This window comes from Cajanus cajan, chromosome 10 (assembly GCF_000230855.2).
Source record: "Cajanus cajan strain Asha chromosome 10, NIPB_CcT2T_4, whole genome shotgun sequence".
NCBI classification, from domain to species: domain Eukaryota; kingdom Viridiplantae; phylum Streptophyta; class Magnoliopsida; order Fabales; family Fabaceae; genus Cajanus; species Cajanus cajan.
In genome coordinates this window covers 32,301,056-32,325,704 of record NC_138526.1, presented here as the reverse complement: position 1 = coordinate 32,325,704, position 24,649 = coordinate 32,301,056, and the positions used below count along the sequence as shown (strand labels likewise).

Genomic DNA, 24,649 nt, shown 5'->3' with positions numbered 1-24,649 from the left:
GTTAGTATTCCCTCCTCTATAGAAGCCTCCTCTAGCCCCCTAACCATAGACCTAGTTAGAGGCCTAATGGTCTTCATGTGTGAGCAACCTTGGATCACCCTTCACCCTTCTTGGTCTTACTTCTTCCAAAGGGATCCTTGGGGATTAGATTTCCATCACATGGCCTCCCAAGCAAGACATGACTAACCTCTAATGGCACTATGTCCCACAAAACATTTTCTTTATAGTTGCCAATAGAGATTGGTATGCTTGCTTGTTGGTTAATTACAACACCTCTTTCCTCATTGATCCATTGCATTTTGTAAGGTTTAGGATGAGGTTTTGTAGTTAAGGCTAGCTTATCAACCAATCTAGTACTACAACAATTAGAAGTAGACCCACTATCGACAATGAGAGAACAAGTACTTTCTAAGACCTTGCATTTTGTTTGAAACAAGTTCTCTCTTTGTGATTGGTCAATTTCACTAGATTGATTGTTAAGGAGCCTTCTAACCAACAATAGGTCTCCTTCACAAGGTAAAATTTCTTCCTCGGAATCTATGGCTTCTTCTTCACTACTAGAGGAAGAAGAAGTAGCTTCATCAAGGCTACTATAGTGGTCTTGGGCTTTTAAAACCATAGTTTTCTTTGTAGGACATTGGGAAGCAATATGTCCTCTTCCAAGACACTTGAAGCACTTGATTTCACTTGACTTAGACTCTTTGGAAGGTGCTTTAAAAGATGATTTTTCTTTTTCTTTTTCTTTTTCTTTTTCTTCTTTGGGATAAGGTAGGGAAGAGTGGCCCTCCTTCTTAAAATTCTTGGAATAAGAGGGAATGGAGTCCTTTCGAAAAGGTTTTCGTTGAAGTTGATGCTCCACTCTTGAACAAAGTTGAACTAGTTCATTCAAATCCCTATAAGGTAGAAGTTCAACTTTGTCTCTTATCTCAAGATTAAGACCACTTTGAAATCTAGAGATTGTGGTCCTCTCTTCCTCCCTAATCCCAGCCCTCATCATTAGCAACTCCATAGATTGCCTATATTCTTCCACACTAGAGGACCCTTGTTTCAATCTTTGAAGCTTATCCATAAGCTCTCGGTCATAGTATGGAGGAATATGCCTCCTTCTTAAGGCACTACGGAGCTCATTCCAATATTGGATTGGGGGCTCATGATTTATTCTCCTTTCTTTTTCTAAGGAGGTCCACCAATACATAGCATGCCCTTGGAAGCTAAGGGTTGCTAAAGAAACCTTTCTATCTTCACTTATTCCATGGCAAGAGAAAAGTTGCTCAACTTTCATTTCCCAATCTAAATAATTTTCAACATTATCCTTGCCATGAAATGGGGGAAGATTGATGTTAGGTTCCCTATTGGAGGACTCCCTATTTCTATGATGTCTTGGGGGCCTTTGATAGTAATCATCATTGTGATGACTAATAAAGAAGAGATCACTTGGAGGTTGGGTATGATGCCCTTCCTCCTCATGAGCACTTGCATACATATGCCCTTTTCCTCTTGAGGGTTGAGGAGAAGTGACTTTTGGTCTTGAACCACTAGCCTCTCCTCCCACAACTAATCTTTCAAGTAATCTTTTTATTTCCTCATTGTTTCTTTCAAACTCTTTTTCTTTCCTTTTCAATTCTTCTTCTCTTTTTATATTTTCCTCTTCTTTTTTTCTTAGGTACTCTTTCAATTCCCTAAGTTCATCCCTAACACTAGACCTAGTGCTACGAGAATTATGACCATGGACACTAGAATGATCACTCATCTTTGATCAAGAAAAATGTTTTCACAATTTGTTTTCAAAAAGGGATTGAAAAATGGTTTTCACAAAGAGTGAGTGATAAAAGGTTTTCACAAAAAGGTTTTCAAGGTGCAAGATAGGTAGGAAAGGCCTAAGTGCACAAAGTGAACTTTCAAGGGGAGGTGGACTACAAGGAATCACTTAATAACCAAGCCCTATCAAGTAAAAATCACTAAGCCTTTTCTACTTTTTCTTACAAAAACGAATTGGCACAATCAAAGGTGAGTGTGTGCACGTTACCCCTAGTAGGCAAAACAAGCCTTCTAAACGTAATTGCACAAAGATAAAGTCCTAAGCAATTATACTACTAAAAGCTTTAAAACATGCAAAAGAAAAGCATTTAAAACATGTTCTAGTCGAGGTCCTAAGTGAAGGTTTTCAAATCACCTTCAACTACACGAACTAAAACCAAGTAGAAGAGGTTTAATAATGGCCAAATTACAAACCAAAATAAAGAAGCTAAGGCCAAAAACACAAAGAGGCCGAGAGAGAAAAATTAAGCAAAAATCAAGTAAAACAAAGATTCAAGTCTTCAAACTCCTCCAAATGGGTTCCTTCACAATGAACAAACGTGTTAGACCTCTCCAAGTGTTTGTTCACTCCTTTAGGTGTGGTGTAAGTCCCTCCAAAGGCTAGGCTTGGATTCGGTTCACCCCTCCACTCAAATCCACCAAAGGTGTGAAAATTGACTAGAGTGGTTTTGACCTACAATGAAATTAAAACCAACCCAAAGCAAGAGTCCAAGAAATAAAAACTGAAAAGCACAATTAAGAAAAGGCTAAACTCAAAGAGAATTTAAGATGACAAAACAAAAGAGGCCAAGAAAGACAAGCAAAAAATTAAGACTCAATCAAGGAAAGGAAGCACACAAAGAATAATCCTAGAAAGGCACTAGAATTAGGTTAGTGTTTAGTCCACTTGATTAAGTTCTTTTTGGTGTTTCGGTCCAGCCAAAGGAAAGTCCCAAAATAAGGTCAAAATGTCATAAGTCCAACTCCCAAATGCATAGGTAATTGTCCAAGTCCACAAGTCTAGCAACAAGTCCTTTTTGGTCCAAGAATTTTTTTTTTGTTCTATTCTTTTTTTTTTCTTTCTTTTCACGGCAATTCTTTTTTAATATGTCTTGGGTCCGAATTTTTTTGTTAAATTAAGCCCATATGTTGCTTAGGTTTTGCACTTGTGGATGGTCAAAAATTAGGTTAAAATTTAGGAGAAGAAGTGATGACAAGTGGCGGTTTCTTAGAGGGACCTTAAGGAATCTTTTAGTGGAAATGGTTTTGTACTAGTTAGTACAAGTTGTTTGCACAATCTTTTTTTTTTTTCAGCCACCGCTTAGATTCTTTTAGGGTTCCTTTAAGCATACAAAATTAACCAAAACAAGTGGAATGCAAGGGAAAAAGTGGGCAGCAAGTTATATGTATGTGCAAGGAATCATTTCACACATGGAAACTCAAAATTACAAGGAACATGCTAGGACTATTTAGCATGCATGAATGACCTCTAAAAAGCTTCTAAATGTCACGCCCACTATCATGCAATATGGCATATATTTTGTTCATGTGTTTCATGCAAAGTGTTTGGCACATACATGGAATTTATGTAGACAAAATATAGGAAATAGTAATGACAAAACTTAGGTGGATTCAAAAATCAAAAAGCATGTTTATGGCATTTTCATATGAGATTCAAGAAAAATGAAAAGCATGGCAACCCTAAAACATGGAAACCTAAAATGGCATGGAAGGCTCACAAGGACAAGGTGTGAACCCTAAAGCTATTCGGCCACACAAAGAAAGCAAGGAGGAAGAAAGTGACCGAAAGCAAAAATAACAAAGAGAAGACTCAAAGAAGACACAAAAGTACTAGATGTTACCCTTGAAGAACCTTGGCTCTTGATACCACTTGATGGGTTCCTTCTCCATGAAATGACGTAGATATGAAGGAAAGGAAGCCTTGCCCTTGATCTAGGTTCAACAAGGAAGACGAAATGGAGACTTTATGGTGGGAAGAATGAAGATGGCCGAAAAGGGAGGTGTTGGGCGTAAGCTTTTGGGGATGGTGTTTGGGTGATTTAGGTTGGCTCACTCCAAGGTAGGTGGAGGCCACTCTAGGTCTCACTCTCCAAGGGTGGAGAATGAAGGTAGGCTAGCCGAATTTAGCTAGGGACTAAGGATAGGGACTTGAGGCATAAGAATGCTCACTCAAATTCATAAACATCCAAAGTGTTTACAAGTGGTGGGGTGTGGGGTTTTTATAGGAGAAGTTGCATTTAGGGTTGCATGGCCGAAAATGCCAAGGCCAAATGCACTCCAAATGCAATGCCAAATTAACCCTAGATGCAACTTGGTGGCCAAGTTTGGAATCTATGGGTTTAGATTGGCTATAACAAGGTGCATGATAAGACCATGCAACCTTTGCCCTCCACTTGGGCCTAAGCCTTTCTAACACCAAAAATAGGTCCAAACTTGCCAAAAATTGCGTCACCTCCTCTAAAACACCCTAGCACAAAATTAAAACCCTAATTTTCTAAAGCACCCCATAATACAAGGGTAAAATAGGAAATACAAAGAAAATAAATCCTATGACTAAAATACCCCAAAATACAAGGGTAAAATTGGAATAAACCAAATAAATCCTACACTACTCAAAATTAGTCATAGCATTGGACCATGTGATGGGTTTCACATGAAGTACCATGGATGGTCCTCCATCAGAACGGGCCGTTCTGGTTTAAGAACGGTTCATTCCAAACATGACCGTTATGGGTTAAAATATAACCCAAAACGGACCGTTCTGATTTTAGAACAAGCCGTTCTATATGTGAAATTTTACACATGATGAATGATTCTAGAATGACCCGTTCTAGTTTTGAAACGGGTCGTTCTGGCCACTCTTGATGCCTATAAATTACACACTCTAGCACTCCCAAAAGCACACTTTTCACTTATAACTTGTTTTCTTCTATATTCTCTGAAGACCAAAGGGAACCTAGAGGAAGAGATCAACCAGATCCTGCTTAGTTTCAGCTACTGCTTACCAAGGTACAGGAGAAAAAGAGATTATTTGTATTGCAAAGTTACATGAGGGAATTAGGTAGAAGAGAAATCCCGTAGGATTATGGGTAATTTTACAATTATTTTTATTTGAGGAATTCATGATCCCATAAGATTTTGCATGTATTGAGGATTAGGAACAAGCAATTAATTTGTAAAAATAATGATCTGGGAGAGAGAAAAAAATTGTAGAAAAGTGTCTGTGAGTTAGGTTTAGAAAAATTGGGAGTTTTACTAATTGAGTTAAAATTCTATTAAATTGTTGATTCAATTGAGTGTTATATTAATTTATAAATGTTATTGTTATATCATATGGTAAAAATTGATGATGTAGAGGTGGATTCATGGTGAGTTGCTCAATACGTATGTGACCCACTATTTTGTGTATGTGATCTGGAATTGAGTTCTGGAATGCGGTGTGATGTCTTGGCACAAATGTATACATTATATCTACCATTTTTGTATTAATTTGATAACATGATGTGGCGAATGGTATATTATGACTTAATTGTTCAATTAATTATGATGTGAGTATGTTGACATGAAATGAGATGTTGTATGGATTATGAATGTGATGTGATTGTGATTCCTCATGCTTATGTCGGGGGTGGCACGACCTTGGGCAAAAGATGTTACAAGCATGACCTTGGCATAGTGCAGGATGTGTGAATCTTCATGCTTATGTCGGGGGTACCATGACCTTGGGCAAGAGATGCTACAGGCGTGTGATCGAAGCCGTATCCGGTCAAATAAATGCAATTAAATATAGTACTAGGAAGTGACTCCTAGGTCGTCTCCCAAGGACCGTCTTTTACTGTCAAAGGCTTAAACACACAGAATGGGGGGGTTGGTTCAGAAATTCAGTTTGTAACACAATAAACGCAGATAACACAGCAAGTAAAATAGATTGGCTCCTTGTTCGGATTATAACACTCGTATCCCTGGTTCTCAAAAGATTACTCTATTAACCACTTAATCCTTGTTCCATCCGAGTTAACCAACTAAGCAAAGATTAACTCAAGATTTCCCTACACGAATTAAGCAAACGTACACAACATCAACCTCTTCACAGATTAAGCAACTGTGGCATTAAACACAAGCCATTAAGCATGGACAGATTGATACAGAGGTTAAATGAAGAAGAACAAAGCAGAACAGATAAACACACATACCCAACCTCAAACAGAGATTATAATCCACAACAAGAAGCCAACGCAGGGGATTTTAACCTTCCATTAAAATACAGAAACGAAACAAAAATGCTAGGCAGAGAAGGGAAACGAGATGAAATGAACAATCTGTATTCGAAATGAAAATGGAGTTTCACATTACAACCAGAAAAACTAAAGAAAACGTCAACAAAGATGGAGAGCAGCCAAAACATAAAGGAAGTAGAACAGGGAAGCCAAAAACGTAAGAGGCAGCTACCAGAGAGAAAACGTAAAAACCAAAAACAAAGAGAGGCTACTGTTCACGTAGTCACCTCAGCCCCTCATCTAGTGGCTCCAAGTCAGCCCTACCCTAGGGTCCTTCTCAGAAAAAAACAAATTGGGCCCAATAAAATACAAGTCTGACCCAAGTTCAATAAAATAGCCTAAAAATTAAAAATGAATGCTGAGGTGGAAAATAGGTGCAGTAGTGACATGGCAGATGACGTGGCAGCTCCACTTGAAGTCCAAAAATTAATTCCAAGCCCAAATAATTATTAAACTTCCTTGAAAATAAAATTTGGAATAATTAGATTCAGAAAATTCAAATTAGTTAAAATATGAATTACCGGTCCAATTAAAGCCCAAATAGAAAACAATGCAGAATATAAACAATTAAGCACAAATCAGAGATTAAAATAAGTACAGAAAGGTAAGAAAATAGGGGAAAATATTGACTCATCAAATTCCCCCACACTTAGCCTTTTGCACTCTTGGGCAAAATCAAAAAGCAGAGTAAGGAACAATTTCAGAGACATCAAAGAGAGTGACACAACAGGAAGAAACAGAAACAAGAACACACATAAGAAAACAAATAGATTTACATGATCCTCAATGAATCCTGGGAAAAGAAAAGGAGTAGACAACATCCAACACACAAAGAGTTACAGGAAACAGATACTTATGGAAATCATCCAAGCATTTCTAAACATGGCAAGACAATCAATCAGCTCAAGAAGTGAATCAAAAGCAACAGAACCTCACAAGATGCACTGTATCACTATATCTCTCAAGTGTCTAGGTAACTGTATACTCTCAAAGCACTCATGAAAAACAAGCAATAGATAGACTTGGCAAGCCTCTAAAATCAACACCTAACACACATGCACATAAGGATCAAAAGGTCTTTTTAGGGTTGTAATGAGGCCAAGGATAGGGTAGAGGATAATGTATGGGATAAGTAAGTACAAACCAGAGGAACCAGAGGAGTAATGGGGAATAAGTCAGGAATACGCACAAGAAACAAACCCAGAAACCTCTAATGACCTCTATGATGATCAACTTCTCTTTTTCATTTTTTTGATTTCTTTTTTTCTTTTTTTTTGATTTTTTTTATTTTTTTAGAATGAACAGTACGTAGTGAACAGTACACACGAAATTTTAAAATGAGATAAGATAACATGCAGAGAAGTAAAGTTTACAGCATAAGGAATCAACTAGCCGATATACATCATCAAATGAAACATACACACACCCCCACACTTATTCAAAAAGTTATTCCCAAAACAATTCCAAAGCTCCAAAAGTCCCTAAGGTTAAGGTAATCATGGTTTTTCGCTTAAGGCTTGTAATGAGCTTCAAACAAAGAAGGGAAAATAGGCTCAATAGGGGTTATCAGAGGAGTTAATTCAAGGTAGGCTTATTTGGCTAGAGGCTTATGAGAATCAAAATGCCTTAATCATATCCAAACATGCATGTGAATCAAGAAGTATCAAATAGAGTCAAGACAAGGCAACTGTGCAAGAAATCAAGAGGCATAACACACAAGTAAGAACAGAGAGTGGCTCAAATCCTCACACAGGGTATATCTGTCACAATTAAAACAACCTCTCAAACCTCAAAATCATCTTTCCAAGCAGAGAAAAATAGGGATTTCAAACCATATAGTATCAAGAAACTCCTATCCAAGAATGAAGTAAGTGCCTACAACCTATCAAAACCCAGAAATCAAAGAGAAACATGCAAAACTGTACATAACAACTAAACATAAAACCTAGACCAAAACAAACAAGTAAACCCTAAAAGCATATAACCAACAGTTCCCCCCTCACTTAAACTACACATTGTCCCAATGTGGCACACACAAAAGATCAGAGCAATCAGAGCAATCAACAAAATTGGACATGTGTAATAAAAGTAAAGAATGAGAAGGGGAAATAAAACTCCCTAAGTCATGGCAGTGGGAGAGAAGTAGGGTCAAGCAGAGACATTTCCTCTTCAACTACATTCAACAGGGATGGATTGCTGAGGAAAGGCTTTAGACGGTGCCCATTAACCTTGAAGCTCTTGTCTGTGGATTCAATTTTGATCTCAACTGTACCGTAAAGAAAAACATTAGTAATAACAAAAGGTCCAATCCACTTAGAACATAACTTACCACCCATGAGTCCGAGCCGAGAATTATACAAGAGAACTTTTTGGCCAACCACGAAGTCCTTCCTAGCTATCAAGTTGTCATGGAACTTCTTGGTTTTCTCCTTGTAGAACTTAGAGTTCTCATAGGCTTCAAGGCGGATCTCATCTAGCTAACTCAGTTGCAACTTTCTTTCCTCTCCAGCTTGATCAATAGAGAAGTTGCAGGTCTTCACAGCCTAGTAGGCTCGGTGCTCAATCTCAATAGGTAAATGACATGCCTTGCCAAAGACAACCCGATAAGGAGACATCCCTATGGGTGCTTTGTAGGCAGTCCTATGCGCCCAAAGAGCATCCTCCAACCTGTTACTCCAATATTTTCTGTTGGGCTGCACAATCTTCTCTAAGATCCTCTTGATCTCCCTATTTGAAATCTTAGCTTGTCCATTAATCTGGGGGTGGTAGGGTGTAGAGAGTTTATGAACAACCCCATACTTCTTGAGCAAAGCCTGCATGGATCTGTTACAAAAATGGGTGCCCTGATCACTAACAATAGCTTTGGGTACTCCAAACCTGCAGAATATGTTAGATCTGACAAAATCCACAACAACCCGAGCATCATTAGTTCTGGTGGCTTTGGCTTCCACCCATTTTGAAACATAATCAACAGCTAGGAGAATATATGAAAAACCAAAAGAGACAGGAAAAGGACCCATGAAATCTATACCCCAGACATCAAACACCTCACAGAATAACATGGGTTGTTGAGGCATCTACTGTCTCAATGTAAGGGCTTCTCCTGCTCTCTGACACTGCTCACAAGTGTTGCAGATCTTCCACGCATCCTTGAAGATGGTGGGCCAGTAAAAACCACAGTCAAGCACCTTGCGAGCTGTCCTCTAAATGCCAAGATGACCACCAGATGCAGAAGAATGACAGAACTGCAGGACGGAGTCAATCTCATGGTCCGGTAAGCATCTCCTGATTACCTTATCACTGCAAAACTTCCACAAATAGGGGTCATCCCAAACATAATGTTTAGCATCACTCTTAAGTTTATCAATCTGAGCTCTAGATGCTAAAGGAGGAAAAACAGAAGCAACTAAATAATTGACAATGTTCACAAACCAAGGGGTGGGGGAAGGAACAGAAACTGTTAACAAGTGTTCATAAGGAAAATCATCTTGAATGGGCAAACTGTCCTCATCCTCAGCTCTCTCAATCCTGCTGAGATGGTCTGCCACCAAGTTTTGTGCTCCGCTCCTGTCACGGATGTCTAAGTCAAACTCTTAAAGCCAGAGCTTCCATCTGATCAGCCTAGGCTTTGAGTCAGCCTTCTTCAACAGGTACTTTAGAGCTGCATGATCTGTAAAAACAACGACACAAGAACCAAGCAAATATGATCAAAATTTATCAAGTGTAAAAACAATAGCTAAAAGTTCCTTTTCCGTGGTCGTGTAATTTGCTTGAGCAGCATCCAATGTCCTAGAGGCGTAGTATATCACCCTAGGTGATTTGTCAACCCTCTGTGCTAAGACAGCCCCTAGTGCATAATTTGAAGCATCACACATCAACTCAAAGGGAACTGTCTAGTCTGGTGCCTGAATGATAGGAGTGGTGGTCAAGGCTCTCTTGAGGCAATCAAACGCCTCCTTGCACCTGTCATCAAAATCAAATTCAATATCCTTCTGAAGCAAGCTGGATAGTGGAAGGGCTTTCTTGTTGAAGTCCTTAATGAAACGCCTGTAGAAACCTGCATGGCCAAGAAAAGATCGCACCTCTCGCACGCAAGAGGGGTAAGGCAATTGTTCAATGACATATATCTTTGCAGGGTCAACTTGAATGTCCCGATTGGAAATGATATGCCCTAAAACTATACCCTGCTCTACCATAAAATGACATTTCTCAAAATTAAGAACAAGGTTAGTCTCAATGCATCTATTCAAAACTCTATCCAAACTATCCATACATGCATCAAAAGAGGATCCATAAACAGTAAAATCATCCATAAACACCTCTATGCAATTTTCAAGAAAATCACTAAAAATACTGAGCATGCACTGCTGGAATGTGCCAGGGGCATTGCATAGGCCAAAGGGCATCCTTCTATAGGCAAAAATGCTAAAAGGGCAGGTGAATGTGGTCTTTTCCTGATCCTTAGGAGCAATATGAATCTGAAAATAACCAGAGAACCCATCCAGAAAACAGTAATGAGATTTACCTGCCAGACGCTCAAGCATCTGATCAATGAAGGATAGAGGAAAATGATCCTTCCTTGTTGCTTGGTTGAGCCTTCGGTATACAATACAGACCCTCCAACTGTTTTGGACTCTAGTGGGTATGAGCTCATCCCTCTCATTCTTAACAACAGCGAGGCCTGTCTTCTTGGGGACCACCTGGACCGGACTCACCCACTGACTATCTGAAATTGGATAGATGATCCCAGCCTATAGAAGCTTGGTCACCTCTTTCTTCACAACTTCCAAAATCACTGGGTTAAGTCTCCTCTGAGGCTGTGTCACTGGTTTAGCTCCATCCTCCAATAATATCCTGTGCATGCATGTGGATGGGCTAATGCCAAGAATGTCTTCCAGGGTCCAACCAATTGCCTTCTTATGCTTTTTTAGAACCTGCAACAATTTCTCGTCTTGAACAGTATCAAGGGAGGTGGAAATGATCACTGGAAGCTTCTCATCATCCTCCAAGTAAGCATACTTGAGGTTCTCTAGAAGAGGCTTCAACTCCGGTGTGGGTGTTGGCTGAACATTGGAAGGAACCAAAAAAGGGAGAAGGGGTTCCGCAACCTGTACCTCAACCTGCAAGTCAAATTCTTTTGTACTTCCTGCAACATGGTTAGTGCATTCTGACTGTATAAAGTCAAGAGCAAGAGGTACAACACCCAAAGTGTCAAATTTAGATGCCTCATAATCAGTTTCACATTCAGATTGATATTCAGATTCAGAGTCAGACTCAATGCATGAAAGACAGCTATACAAATCAAGTGAAAAAGAATGGTTCTTAGCATGAGAAGAGTCAAAATCATGAATGTGTTCATCAACTAGATCATCAATCAATTCAACACGAAAAACAGAGTGCGCTTCAAAAGGAAATTTCATGGCATCCAAAATGTTAAAATGAACAACAATATCCCCAAATTCCATATACAAGGTGCCAGCATAAACATCAATCTTAGTTCGAGCTATTTTTAAAAACGGTCTGCCTAGAATGATTGGGACAGAACCATGGGAGAATCCGTCCTCCATATCAAGCACATAAAAATCAGCAGGAAAAATTAGTTCACCGACCTGAACTAAGACATCCTCAATGAAACCTGTAGGGTGGGCAACACTCCTATTGGCCAACTGAATGACCACACCTGTGTGTTGCAAAGTACCAAGAGACAAAGAATTAAAAATAGACAAAGGCATGACATTAATTGAAGCTCCTAAATCAAGCATGGAATTTTCAAATTTATTGTTACCAATAATGTAAGGTACACAAAATGTACCTGGGTCCTTACACTTTTCAGGAATGTGTGGAACAGATTTACCTATGAGTGCTGAGACATTTCTGCCCATGCTAATTCACTCATTGCCCTTCAGCTTCCTCTTGTGGGTGCACAAGTCTTTCAGAAATTTAGCATATCTGGGAATTTGCTTGATGGCATCCAGTAGAGGTATGTTCACCTCCACCTTCCTGAAGGTCTCCAATATCTCCTTATCCACCTCTTTCATCTTTTTGCTTGGAATCAATTTAGGAGGAAATGGAAGAGGGATAGGAGGCTGCTACAAATCAGAAGAATTGGTGCTAGAAGAAGGTCCACCTGCATGAAAATTTTGGGCACCAACTGGTTCATGAATTTGCTCAGGTGTAGATGATGGAATTGGCACTGGCACATGTGCAGATGGAGGTGGAGGTGGAGGTATTGCAGTGGGTATGTCAATCTGTTTGCCTGACCTTAATGTGATGGCACTCACATTTTTTGGATTCTGTACGGTCTGTGAAGGCAACTTGTCTGAATTTTGAGATTGTGCCTGATTCAGCTGAGTAGCCATCTGACCCATTTGATTTGTCAAACTCTGAATGGAAGCTCTGGTCTCTTGCTGGAACTACATGTTTTGGATGGTCATCTGCCTCACCAAGTCCTCCAATGAAGGCTCAGAAGAAGTAGAAGGTTGAGCTGGTTGGGCTGCAGGTGTAGGAGGAGGTCTCTGTTGAGGAGGATGATATGTAGAACTTGAGGGATTATTCTGGAAAGGTGGTTATTTTGTTGCTGCTGCTGAGAGTTTCCCCACCTCAAGTTAGGATGATTCCTCCAACCAGGATTGTATCTATTGGAAGACGGATCATAATTATGTTGTTGCTATTGTGGAGGTCTATTATTGTAAATGTTGGTAGCATATGCTTGTAGGGCATCAGGACCTGTAGAAGAGTCTTGCAAGGAGGGACAAGCATCTGTTGGATGACTAATTGAAGTGCAGATGCCACATACTTTTGCTGGTGGTGGAGCTGATTTTTGATTTGCAGCCAGTTATGAAACCAAGGTGGTGAGAGCATTAATCTTACTCTCCAGCTTTTTGTGTTCAGTGGAATCTGAGGCTACCACATCATGCACACCCCTCACAACTATGGCATCACTCCTCATATTGAATTTTTGTGAGTTGGACGCCATTTTTTCAATCAGCCCTCTAGCAAAAGCAGGTGTCATATCTCCTAAAGCTCCTCAACTAGCTGCATCAATCCTGCTTCTATCAATTATGTTCAACCCCTTATAGAAGTACTGCAGTAATAGCTGCTCAGAAATTTGATGGTGAGGGCAACTAGCACACATCCTCTTGAATCTCTCCCAGTACTCGTATAAGCTCTCCCTTGTGAGTTGCCTAATTCCATATATGTCCTTCCAGATTGCAGTGGTCCTAGATGCAGGGAAGAATTTTTCTAGGAACACTCTCTTCAAGTCATCCCAGCCTGTTATTGAACCAGGAGCCAGATAGTACAACTAGTCCTTGGCAAGATCCTCCAATGAAAAAGGGAATGCCTTTAGGTAGATGTGATCTTCAGGGACATTATGTGGCCTCATGGTAGAACAAACTATGTGGAATTCCTTGAGATGCTTGTGTGGATCCTCACCTGCACAACCATGAAACTTAGGCAACAAATGGATTAGTCCAGTTTTAAGCACAAAAGGAACATCTTCCTCAGGATATTGAATGCACAAACTCTCATAAGTGAAATCAGGTGCAGCCATCTCCCTAAGAGTCCTCTCACGGGGTCCATTATGTTCACCTATGTTTTCTGGTTGACTTGAATCAAGTTCAGATGCAACACTTACACTAAGACTATCACTATGGCTATGACTAACACTATCTAAAGATGGAATAATATGGTCTCTAATTAATCTATGGAATGTCCTATCAATTTCAGGATCAAATGGGTGCAAAAAATCAGGGTTGCTCCTAGTCATGCACTACATGAAATCACATGCAACTAGTACGTGAACAGTAGGGGCAAAAAGGGAATTTTCATGAAAACTTGGAAACTATCAAAACCCATGCACAAATATCAACCTAAAATGATTAGAAACTACCACAAAAAATTTTAGAACAAAATTCAAAGCCTAGCTACATGAACTACCTAAGAAAAGTTTGGAAAAATAGTTAAATAAAACTTCAAAAATAAAAAGAAATAGTAAACGACCTTTTTCTGAAGATATAGCTGGGGCCACATTGCATAGCGGTGTGGGTTTGATAGATCTTTTTTTTCTACACAAAATGAAAAAAAAGTTTGCCTAATTCCGATAACCAAAGCCAAAGTTATGGCCCTTTGAAGTTTTGCTGAAAATAATTTTAAAAAATTTTGGTATCTTCAAATTTTGATCAAACTATGTGCCCTACCTATTTTTTACACAAAATATAGGTTTAAAGAAGTTACCACACAAAATTTGAGGCAAAAATAACAAGTCTAGCTATCAAAACCAAAAATCACAATTAATTGGAAAATTCTAGCACTATTCAGCACTATTCACAAGCACCAAATTGCACCACATTTTGCAACACTTGCACACCAATTTCCCACGTTTTTGGCACCCGAACAGAGGAGTAGTAGGCAGCCAAAACAGAGCATGCCTAAACCGAAACAGAGCATGCACCAAAATGCACCAGAAAATGCACCAAAACAGGGGAAAAATGCACCAGATTTTGTACCAAAATGCACCAGATTTTGCACCAAAATGCACCAGATTTTGAGCTGATTTTTCGGATTCTAAATTAAAGAACACTTATGCAAGAATTGAAACTCAACACAACACAACAATGATTTAGCACACCAAATGGAATCAATATAATTGGTCAAATGCAATAAAGATCAGTTATCACAAACACATGACAACAAAAGCACCAAAAACCAAATTCGAGTTGTTGTTCCATTGGTTTACTATTCATTGGTTCTCTCTAATTCTTCAAATGACTTACTTTCTACACCTGGGAGACTAATAACAAACACAAATACACAACATAACATGTAATGAGACACAAAAACGCAAGCACCAAATTGATACACAAAATTCATACAAAATTGAAGCAAAAACTGATACACTAAAACTGATATATTGATACACTAAAACACTACACCAAAAACACACATAAACATAACAGAGACTCTAAAACACTAAACACACAACAAAAACAAATAACACACAACCTTTAACAGGAACTGATGGTCCCCGGCAACGGCGCCAAATTTGATCGAAGTCGTATCCGGTCAAATAAATGCAATTAAATGTAGTACTAGGAAGTGACTCCTAGGTCGTCTCCCAAGGACCGTCTTTTACTGTCAAAGGCTTAAACACATGAAATGGGGGGGTTGGTTCAGAAATTCAGTTTGTAACACAATAAACGCAGATAACACAACAAGTAAGATATATTGGCTCCTTGTTCGGATTATAACTCTCTTATCCCTGGTTCTCAAAAGATTACTCTATTAACCACTTTATCCTTGTTCCATCCGAGTTAACCAACTAAGCGAAGATTAACTCAAGATTTCCCTACACGATTTAAGCAAACGTACACAACATCAACCTCATCACAGATTAAGCAACTGTGGCATTGAACACAGCCCATTAAGCATGGACACATTGATACAGAGGTTAAATAAAGAAGAACAAAGCAGAACAGAGATAAACACACATACCCAACCTCAAACAGAGATTATAATCCACAACAAGAAGCCAACCCAGCAGTTTTTAGCCTTCCATTAAAATACAGAAACGAAACAAAAATGCTAGGCAGAGAAAGGAAACGAAATGAGATGAACAATCTGTATTCAAAATGAAAATGGAGTTTCACATTACAACCAGAAAAACTAAAGAAAACGTCAACAAAAATGGAGAGCAGCCAAAACGTAAAGGAAGCAGAACAGGGAAGCTAAAATCGTAAGAGGCAGCTACTAGAGAGAAAACGTAAAAACCAAAAACAAAGAGAGGCTACTGTTCACGTAGTCACTGTCGCCACCGGCCCGAAACGGGCTTTCGGCATTCGCGAAGACGGTCGAGCTCGCTTTTATTTTTAGTTTTGAAAATGTATTGGATTATTAGAACGACTTGTTCTCAAACTGAGACCTTGTCGATCCTATCCAATTTATTTATTAAAACGTCTCACCAATCCACATTAATCCCAAGCGGGACCCTCCATGGATTAGTGGTTTTCGCAAAAGGAGGGTTCGTGGAGTCGCCACCAATGTTTTACTCAAAACATTGGAAAAAGGGATAAGGCAATTGATTTAAAAATTAACTTTGGCCATTACAACCAGAGTTGGGTAAGGGAGTCGGTTACGCGTGGGGAAGGTGTTAGCACCCCACGGCGCCCCTTTCGGGTTCCCTATGACAGATTATTTTTAAAAGAACAGTATAAAATTACTAAATTACCCCTATTTATTCTAAGCAATTATAAATTGACTATCTACATGATGACAGTTTAAATATGCACACAGAAAGCAGTAAAAGGAAGGATTGAAAGGAAACCTCTTGAAGCGTGCTTTTATATATTGTAAAGAACTGGGAAGCGTTTTGGCGTTCCCTCGCTCTACAAGCCCGCTCCTCGCTCTCCTAGAACAAAATTTTAACTAAGGGAATCAAAAAGATTTCCCCTCGACTAGGTTCGATCCTCAAGCAAAATGGCTCGGGGCTCAAGAACTTCGTCGGATCGACTCCCAGAGAGATTTCTAGGGCAGAACACTGCTCAAAAACCCCAGAATACTCAAGGAGGGAGTCAAAACTGAGTGAAAAAGTGTGGAATGACGTCCAATTGACGTCATATTTATAGGGAATAGGCGCAATACGGCCTACAGGGGCAATACGGCCGTATTGAAATTTTTGAACTTCAATACGGTCGTATTGAAATTCAGAAATTTCAATACGCCCGTATTGAGTTCGCTGCGGTTGTATTGAAGTGTCAATACGGTCGTATTGACTTCAGTACGACCGTATTGAAGTGTCAATACGGTCGTATTGACTTCAGTACGGCCGTATTGAAGTTTCAGAAACTTCAATACGCCGTATTGAGTTTCGCTGCGGCCGTATTGAAGCTTCAATACGGCCGTATTAAGTTCAGTACGGCCGTATTGGGCTTTTTCCCTCCACTTCCTTATTTTTGAGCTATTCTAAGACCTCTAAACCTACAGAGAACCCTCCTAGGGCCTTCGAGGAGTCCTTCTGGCTGATTATCCTTCAGTCTTCGAGAGTCTTCAAGCTTTATTTCCGACCCGGACAATTTTAGGGGTCTACAGCTGCCCCCCCTTTACTTAGTCGGACGGCCTTTTGGTGTATCGGCTGACAAGTAAAGGAGGTGACCCAATTGTCCGGGTATTGTGCCGACCTTCTGACTTGTAGCGTCTTCCGGTGGAAAAATGTTGAGTAGCCTCTCCAGGTGGGTGCATACCTCGGCGCTTCTGACATCCTCGGTAGCTGAGTTTACCTTCTCCAAGGTCAACTTCACTCGACGCCCGAGCCGGAAGTTGGACATCAACGCGCCTCTGATGACGCTGATGGTTGAGTACCGCCTCTCCAGGCTTAGCTTCACTCTTTGTTCGAGCCGGAAGCTAAGTATCCTTGTGACGACGGTGAGCAGTATGAGTTTTGCCTCTCCAGGCCTAGTCTCGCTCTTTGTTCGAGCCGGAAACCAAGCACCTTTGTGACGACGGTGAGCAGTGTGAGTTTTGCCTCTCCAGGCCTTGCTTTGCTTGTTGCCCAAGCTGGAAGCTGTAAGTACCGTCTCTCCAGGCTTAGCTTCACTCTTCGTTTGAGCCGGAAGCTAAGTACCTTTTGTGACAACGGTAAGCGGTGAGTACCCCTTTTCCAGAGATAGCTTCGCTCATTGCCCGAGCCGGAAGCTGCATACCTCCGTGTTTGTGACGACGGGGTAGCGTGAATATCTCCTTTCCAGGGATTTGGTGATGATTTTGTTTCCACAGTCCACGATGCTGCTTCGACGGTTGTTTTTTTTGATTTTGTGCCACTAGGGGCTGGATAACGCAGGGATCCGTCTAGGGGATGTGCAGTTACTCATAGGTTCTTGTGTCCCAACTTTCCATTGCGTAGTTGGTGCCCACTGGGGAATTTCTGATTCCTTTGGGTGCAGACACAAAGATGCTCTTTCTGATGTGAGCGGTGCCTTATGATTGGCTGACGTCCTTTCGACGTTGGTGGAGTATCCCGGTTATCCTTGTTCGGGTGTCTCTTTTGGTTTTCTGATTTTGCTGCCTCTGTGTAGGCTGTTATCCACTGGGGGATTTTGTCGTTGATTTTGATTAGCCTCTTCTGTTAGGCGTATCAGCTTGACGTTCAATGATTGGCTGAGAGCCAGATTCCACTTGGGGAATGATTATTGATTTTTTTACTTTTTCTCCTTCTGCAGGGATGCCTCTTGAGTAGGCGACTGGGGATTTGGGGATCTTATGTATCCCAGAGTATTATTTAGGAAGCCTCTACAGGCTTAGCCTCACTCGACACTTGAGTTGGAGAGCTATCTTCACTGAGGAAGTTTTAAGTCCTTTGACTTGGATATTCTGCTTGGGTGATCGTGCTTCCATTGGGAATGTCGTCGATCTTGCTTTGATAGCTCTTGCTGGGGATTTTGAGTCCAAGAGCGTGAGTTGAGGTTTCTCTGGGGAGTATTATTTCTGCGAGCCTCTCCAGGCTCAATTATTCTTTAATGTGGGGGATGAGGAGTATTGTTTCGGCAAGCCTCTCCAGGCTCAGTTATTTTGAGAGTATTCTTTCGGCAAGCCTCTCCAGGCTCAATTATTCTGTATGATGCTGTTGATTTTCTGAATCTTTGTATTTTGCTTGCTGCTGTCATACACAAGCAATTTTCTATTTTTCTATTTTATGCAGTTGCCTCATGATAAGGTCTTTGAATGTGCAACTAATGTGTGTGTGATGCACAAATGCAATACAATTTTATTTTTGTTCATTTATTTAGAAAAGTGAGTGGCTCTCCCTATCTTCTTGGAGGACTTTCTGTCATTGACGCGAGGGAGTATTTTTGTGAGCCTTTATGCAGGAGATTATGGATTTTACAGGAACCCCTCCAATTTTCTTTTATTGACCGATTATTAAGAGTTTCGTACAATTTTTAGAAACATCAATTTAAAGGCATAATCATAAGGTCAAGAAAGAAAAGAAACAAATGGATATTTTATTGATATTCACAAATGTTTATACAGAAAGATTTACAAAGGGAATTTCTGAAGAATGGCTGGCCAAGGTGGGCTATACATTTTTGGCTTAAACAATTATATCTGTAATTGCTGCTCTTCCCGTTTCCCTAGTTGTTTCGGGTGAGATGCCTGAGCCAGGAGTGTAGATACTGCAAGACGCTTGCTTCTAGAAGATTATCACTTGAACCGCCTTTCGGTTTTCGGTTCAAGTGATCGTTGCTTGCTTTGTTTTTATATCTTATTCTTTTGCCCCTAATTTTTGCCTAGGACATGTCCTAGCGGGGATAATTTTGCCTTTGTTTTGCCTAGTACCCTTGTACTGGCGGGCTTTTTGTCTTGCCCTAACTTTTGCCTAGGATGCCCTTTTTGGGTTTTCATCCTAGCGGGCTGATGCAAGCAACGTCTTCAAGCATAATACTTCTTTACCACGTCAGCGTTGACTGGGTATCGAAGTTCTTCTCCGTCCATGTCTGTGAGAATCAATGCTCCTCCGGAGAAAGCTCGCTTCACCACATATGGTCCTTCGTAATTTGGGGCCCACTTTCCGATTTTGTCCTTTTGAGCTGGTAGCAATTTCTTCATCACCAGCTCTCCCTCATGGTAGATTCGAGGATGGACTTTTTTGTCGAAAGCCTTTTTGATCTTCCTTTGGTAGGCTTGACCATGGCATATGGCGTTCAGTCGTTTTTCTTCGATAAGGTTCAATTGGTTGTATCGACTTTGAACCCATTCTGCCTCGGAAAGTTTTGCTTCCATGATTACTCTCAGAGACGGTATCTCGACTTCAATCGGCAGAACTGCCTCCATTCCATAAACAAGGGAGAATGGAGTAGCTCCTGTGGATGTACGTACTGAAGTCCTATAACCATGGAGAGCGAAGGGTAGCATCTCATGCCAGTCTTTGAATGAGACAACCATCTTTTGTGCTATCTTCTTGATATTCTTATTGGCTGCCTCGACTGCCCCATTCATCTTTGGTCGATATGGGGAAGAGTTATGGTGCTGAATTTTGAACTCTTTGCACAGTTCTTCCACCATCTTATTGTTCAAATTGGATCCATTATCAGTGATGATTTTATCGGGAATACCGTATCTGCATATGATATTCTTTCTGATGAAGGATGTTACCACCTTTCGGGTCACATGAGCATACGATGCCGCTTCTACCCATTTGGTGAAATAGTCAATGGCCACAAGGATGAACCTATGTCCATTGGATGCCTTTGGCTCGATGGGTCCAATAACATCCATGCCCCACATTGCAAATGGCCATGGTGAAGCCAGAACATTGAGTGGCGTTGGTGGGACATGAATGTTGTCGGCATATGCTTGACACTTATGGCATTTCCGGACGTATTGGTAACAATCCCTTTCAATGGTCGACCAATAATATCCTGCTCTGAGGATTTTCTTAGCCATTGCAGGCCCGGGAATATGGGTACCGAAAACCCCCTCATGTATTTCTTTGATTACATTTTGAGCTTCGACTTGGTCTATACATCTCAACAAGACCGAGTCATAATTCTTTTTGTAGAGGGTTTCTCCAATCAACAGAAATCCCATGGCCCTTCTTCGGATATGCTTTTTATCATTATCACTAGCCATATCAGGATATTCCCCTTTTGACAGATATTGTTTGATGTCATGGAACCATGGATGATCGTCAACAGCTTCATCTATCAGTAGGCAGAACGCTTGCTTATCGTGCCGCCGGATATTGATGATGGGCATTTCATGCTCCTTATCCAAGGCGAACATCGATGATAGTGTAGCAAGGGCGTCAGCAAACTGATTCTCCTCCCTTGGAATGTATTCAAAGATGACACTTTGGAAGAATTGTGTCAAATCTTTGATATGCTCAACATATGGTATCAGTTTAGGATTTCGGACTTCCCAGTCACCTCGTAGCTGATGGATGACTAAAGCCGAATCTCCAAATACTTTGAGTTTGAGGATACCATTGTTGATAGCCGCTTGGATTCCTAACGCGCAAGCCTCGTATTCGGCCATATTATTTGTACAGTCGAAATTGAGTCTTGCTGTTAGAGGGATATGCTTTCCTTGTGGGGAGATTAACACTGTCCCAATCCCCTGTCCAAGCATGTTGGATGCTCCATCAAAATACATGGTCCACGCATCATCTTTTGGTTCTTCATGTTGTATACTCATTATATGCTCATCGGGGAAATCATCCTGAAGGGATTGGTAATCATTGGTTGGCCCGTGTGCTAGGTAATCAGCTAGGGTACTACCCTTGATGGCTTTTTGTGTGACATGTATGATGTCAAATTCTGATAATTGTACTTGCCATCGGGCGATCTTCCCAGTGATTATTGGTTTGTCGAACACATACTTAATTGGATCCATTTTGGAAACCAACCAAGTAGTATGCCTTATCATGTACTGCCTGAGCCTTTGTGTTGCCCACGCTAACGCACAACAAGTCTTTTCTAATGGCGTGTAGCGGGTTTCATAATCAAGGAACTTTTTGCTCAGGTAGTAGATGGCTTGTTCTTTCTTTCCAGTTTCGTCCTGTTGCCCTAGCACGGCTCCCATGGACTCATCAAGTACTGTCAGGTAGAGGATTAATGGCCTTCCCTCGACAGGTGGCACCAGTACTGGTGGATTGGCCAAGCACTGTTTGACCTTGTCAAAAGCTTGTTGACAATTCTCATCCCAAGTTTCGGAATGATTCTTGCGTAACAGCTTGAATATTGGTTTGCACGTGTCAGTCAACTGTGCGATGAACCTTGCGACGTAGTTCACCCTGCCGAGGAATCCTCTAATTTCTTTCTCAGTTTTAGGGGGAGGCATTTCCATTATTGCCTTTACTTTATCGGGGTCCACCTCTATGCCTTTTTCACTGACGATGAACCCAAGAAGCTTACCCGACCGAACTCCGAAAGTACACTTAGCCGGGTTTAGCTTAAGTTGATACTTACGAAGCCGATTGAATAATTTTCTCAAATATTGGATGTGGTCCATTTCGTCTTTTGACTTTACGATCATGTCATCCACGTATACTTCAATTTCTTTGTGGATCATATCGTGGAATAGAGTCACCATCGCTCGTTGGTAGGTGGCACCCGCATTTTTAAGTCCAAAAGGCATCACCCTGTAGCAGAAAGTTCCCCAGGGTGTAATGAAAGAAGTTTTCTCGCGGTCTTCTATATTCATCTTGATTTGATTATACCCCGAGTATCCATCCATAAAGGAATAGAGTGTGTTTGTGGCGGTGTGATCCACAAGTGTATCGATATGTGGCAAGGGAAAATCATCCTTTGGACTGGCACGATTCAAATCCCTATAATCAACACACACTCTAACCTTCCCATTCTTTTTAACGACTGGCACAATGTTAGCCAGCCATTCAGGATACTGGGATACAACCAAGAATCCCGCGTCCAATTGTTTTTCTACCTCCTCCTTAATCTTTAACGACCATTCGGGCTTGATTCGTCGAAGCTTTTGCTTAATAGATCGAAACCCCTCTTTTAAGGGCAACTTGTGTTCGACAATGTTGGAGTCCAACCCGGGCATATCATGGTACGACCATGCAAATACATGTAGACCCCTAAAATTGTCCGGGTCGGAAATAAAGCTTGAAGACTCTCGAAGACTGAAGGATAATCAGCCAGAAGGACTCCTCGAAGGCCCTAGGAGGGTTCTCTGTAGGTCCAGAGGTCTTAGAATAGCTCAAAATAAAGAAGTGGAGGGAAAAAGCCCAATACGGCCGTACTGAACTCAATACGGCCGTATTGAAGCTTCAATACGGCCATACTGAAGTCAGTACGACCGTATTGACACTTCAATACGACCGCTGCGAACTCAATACGGGCGTATTGAAATTTCTGACTTTCAATACGACCGTATTGAACCCCAATACGACCGTATTGAAGTTCAAAAATTTCAATACGGCCGTATTGGCCCTGTAGGCCGTACTGCGCCTATTCCCTATAAATATGACGTCAATTGGACGTCATTCCACACTTTTCAAGATAGTTTGAACCCTCTCCTTGAGTATTCTGGGGTTTTTGAGCAGTGTTCTGCCCTAGAAATCACTCGGAGAGTTGATCCGACGAAGTTCTTGAGCCCCGAGCCATTTTGCTTGAGGATCGAACCTAGTCGAGGGGAAATCTTTTTGATTCCCTTAGTTAAAATTTTGTTCTAGGAGAGCGAGGAGCGGGCTTGTAGAGCGAGGGAACGCCAAAACGCTTCCCAGTTCATTTTTTATAAAAAGCACGCTTCAAGAGGTTTCCCTTCAATCCTTCCTTTTACTGCTTTCTGTGTGCATATTTAAACTGTCATCATGTAGATAGTCAATTCATAATTGTTTAGAATAAATAGGGGTAATTTAGTAATTTCGCACTATTGTTTTTTAGAAAATAATCTGTCATAGGGAACCCGAAAGGGGCGCTGTGGGGTGCTAACACCTTCCCCACGCGTAACCGACTCCCTTACCCAACTCTGGTTGTAGTGGCCAAAGTTGATTTTTAAATCAATTGCCTTATCCCTTTTTCCAATGTTTTGAGTAAAACATTGGTGGCGACTCCACGAACCCCTCCTTTTGCGAAAACCACTAATCCATGGAGGGTCCCGCTTGGGATTAATATGGATTGGTGAATCATTTAATAAAATTGCTCGTTTGATGAGGTCTCAGTTTGAGAATAAGTCATTCTAGCAATCCACATTTTTTAAACAAATAAACGAGTCCAACCATCCATCGCGAATGCCGAAAGCCCGTTTCGGGCCGGTGGCGACAGATGGCGACTCCGCTGGGGAAGCCTCGAGAGTCAGTCCCATTTAGTGACAGATTATTTTTAACAAATAATAGTTAAAATTACTTTATTACCCCTCACTTGTATGATAACATGTTTATCTATTTGGCTTTAATAACTGTTGTATTTTTAAATTTACGCAATTGTTTGAAATAAAAACTGTACACAAACCTTTGCACACAACAGTTCCCTCTATACCCGGGGGCATGAGTGATTAACCATAGGGAGTGGATGTTAGTACGGCCGGTTGTCGAATGGGTCTATAGGTGCCCGTAGACCGTTGTCGGAAAACATCACTCAAGGTGATAACCATGAACTTGAGTCCGACGGTGCGTTGGAACTTTCCATCGACCTACGACGAGAGGAATTGGGTCCCTATAATGGGGGCACCTTGGGGGCCTTTGACCAAGTGAGAACAGTTAGATCCTCCTTGAATATGCACTTTTCTGCAGGAGACCCCTACCTCGTGATTCGCTCGTGACTGTTCGTGGATGAGTGAATTGTCTGTGCATTGACTATGTGACATTGTATGAGCATACGTTTGCATTCTTTAAACATACAACATCCCTAGTAAAATAAAAATAAATAGAAATAAGGATCTTCTAGTGCATGGTGTTAACATCTACCCTCATCACATTCATGTAGGCAGTTTCCCTTTTCACCCAAAAAATACAAAAATACAAAAAATGATATTTACCCAAACCAAGCAATATCATGCATCATGTTAGGAAAATCCCAAGAAACATGATAATGTTTAGT

The 24,649-nt window shown here is 40.8% G+C and overlaps 1 protein-coding gene and 1 pseudogene across 1 annotated transcript; both read right to left on the bottom strand.

The window, feature by feature from the left end:
- Positions 1–8,218: 8,218 nt before the first annotated feature.
- On the bottom strand, positions 8,219–9,970 carry LOC145952437 (uncharacterized). The gene is made up of 5 exons (XM_083064799.1): positions 9,827–9,970; positions 9,389–9,685; positions 9,177–9,298; positions 8,677–8,918; positions 8,219–8,361 (listed from the first exon to the last, which is right to left on the bottom strand). Exons 1-5 carry the CDS (start codon positions 9,968–9,970, stop codon positions 8,219–8,221), a joined length of 948 nt encoding a protein of 315 aa, XP_082920925.1.
- Positions 8,649–11,977, bottom strand: LOC145952436 (uncharacterized; annotated as a pseudogene).
- Positions 11,978–24,649: the final 12,672 nt, after the last annotated feature.

Coding starts and splice junctions, on each gene's coding strand:
- LOC145952437 (XM_083064799.1), bottom strand. CDS start 9,970: ATGTGTGATGCTTCAAATTATGCACTAGGGGCTGTCTTAGCACAGAGG. Junction 9,686..9,826: donor AAAAGGAACTTTTAGCTATT/GTTTTTACACTT, acceptor TGGCTTTAAGAG/TTTGACTTAGACATCCGTGA. Junction 8,919..9,176: donor GAAGCCCTTACATTGAGACA/GTAGATGCCTCA, acceptor TTTTTGTAACAG/ATCCATGCAGGCTTTGCTCA.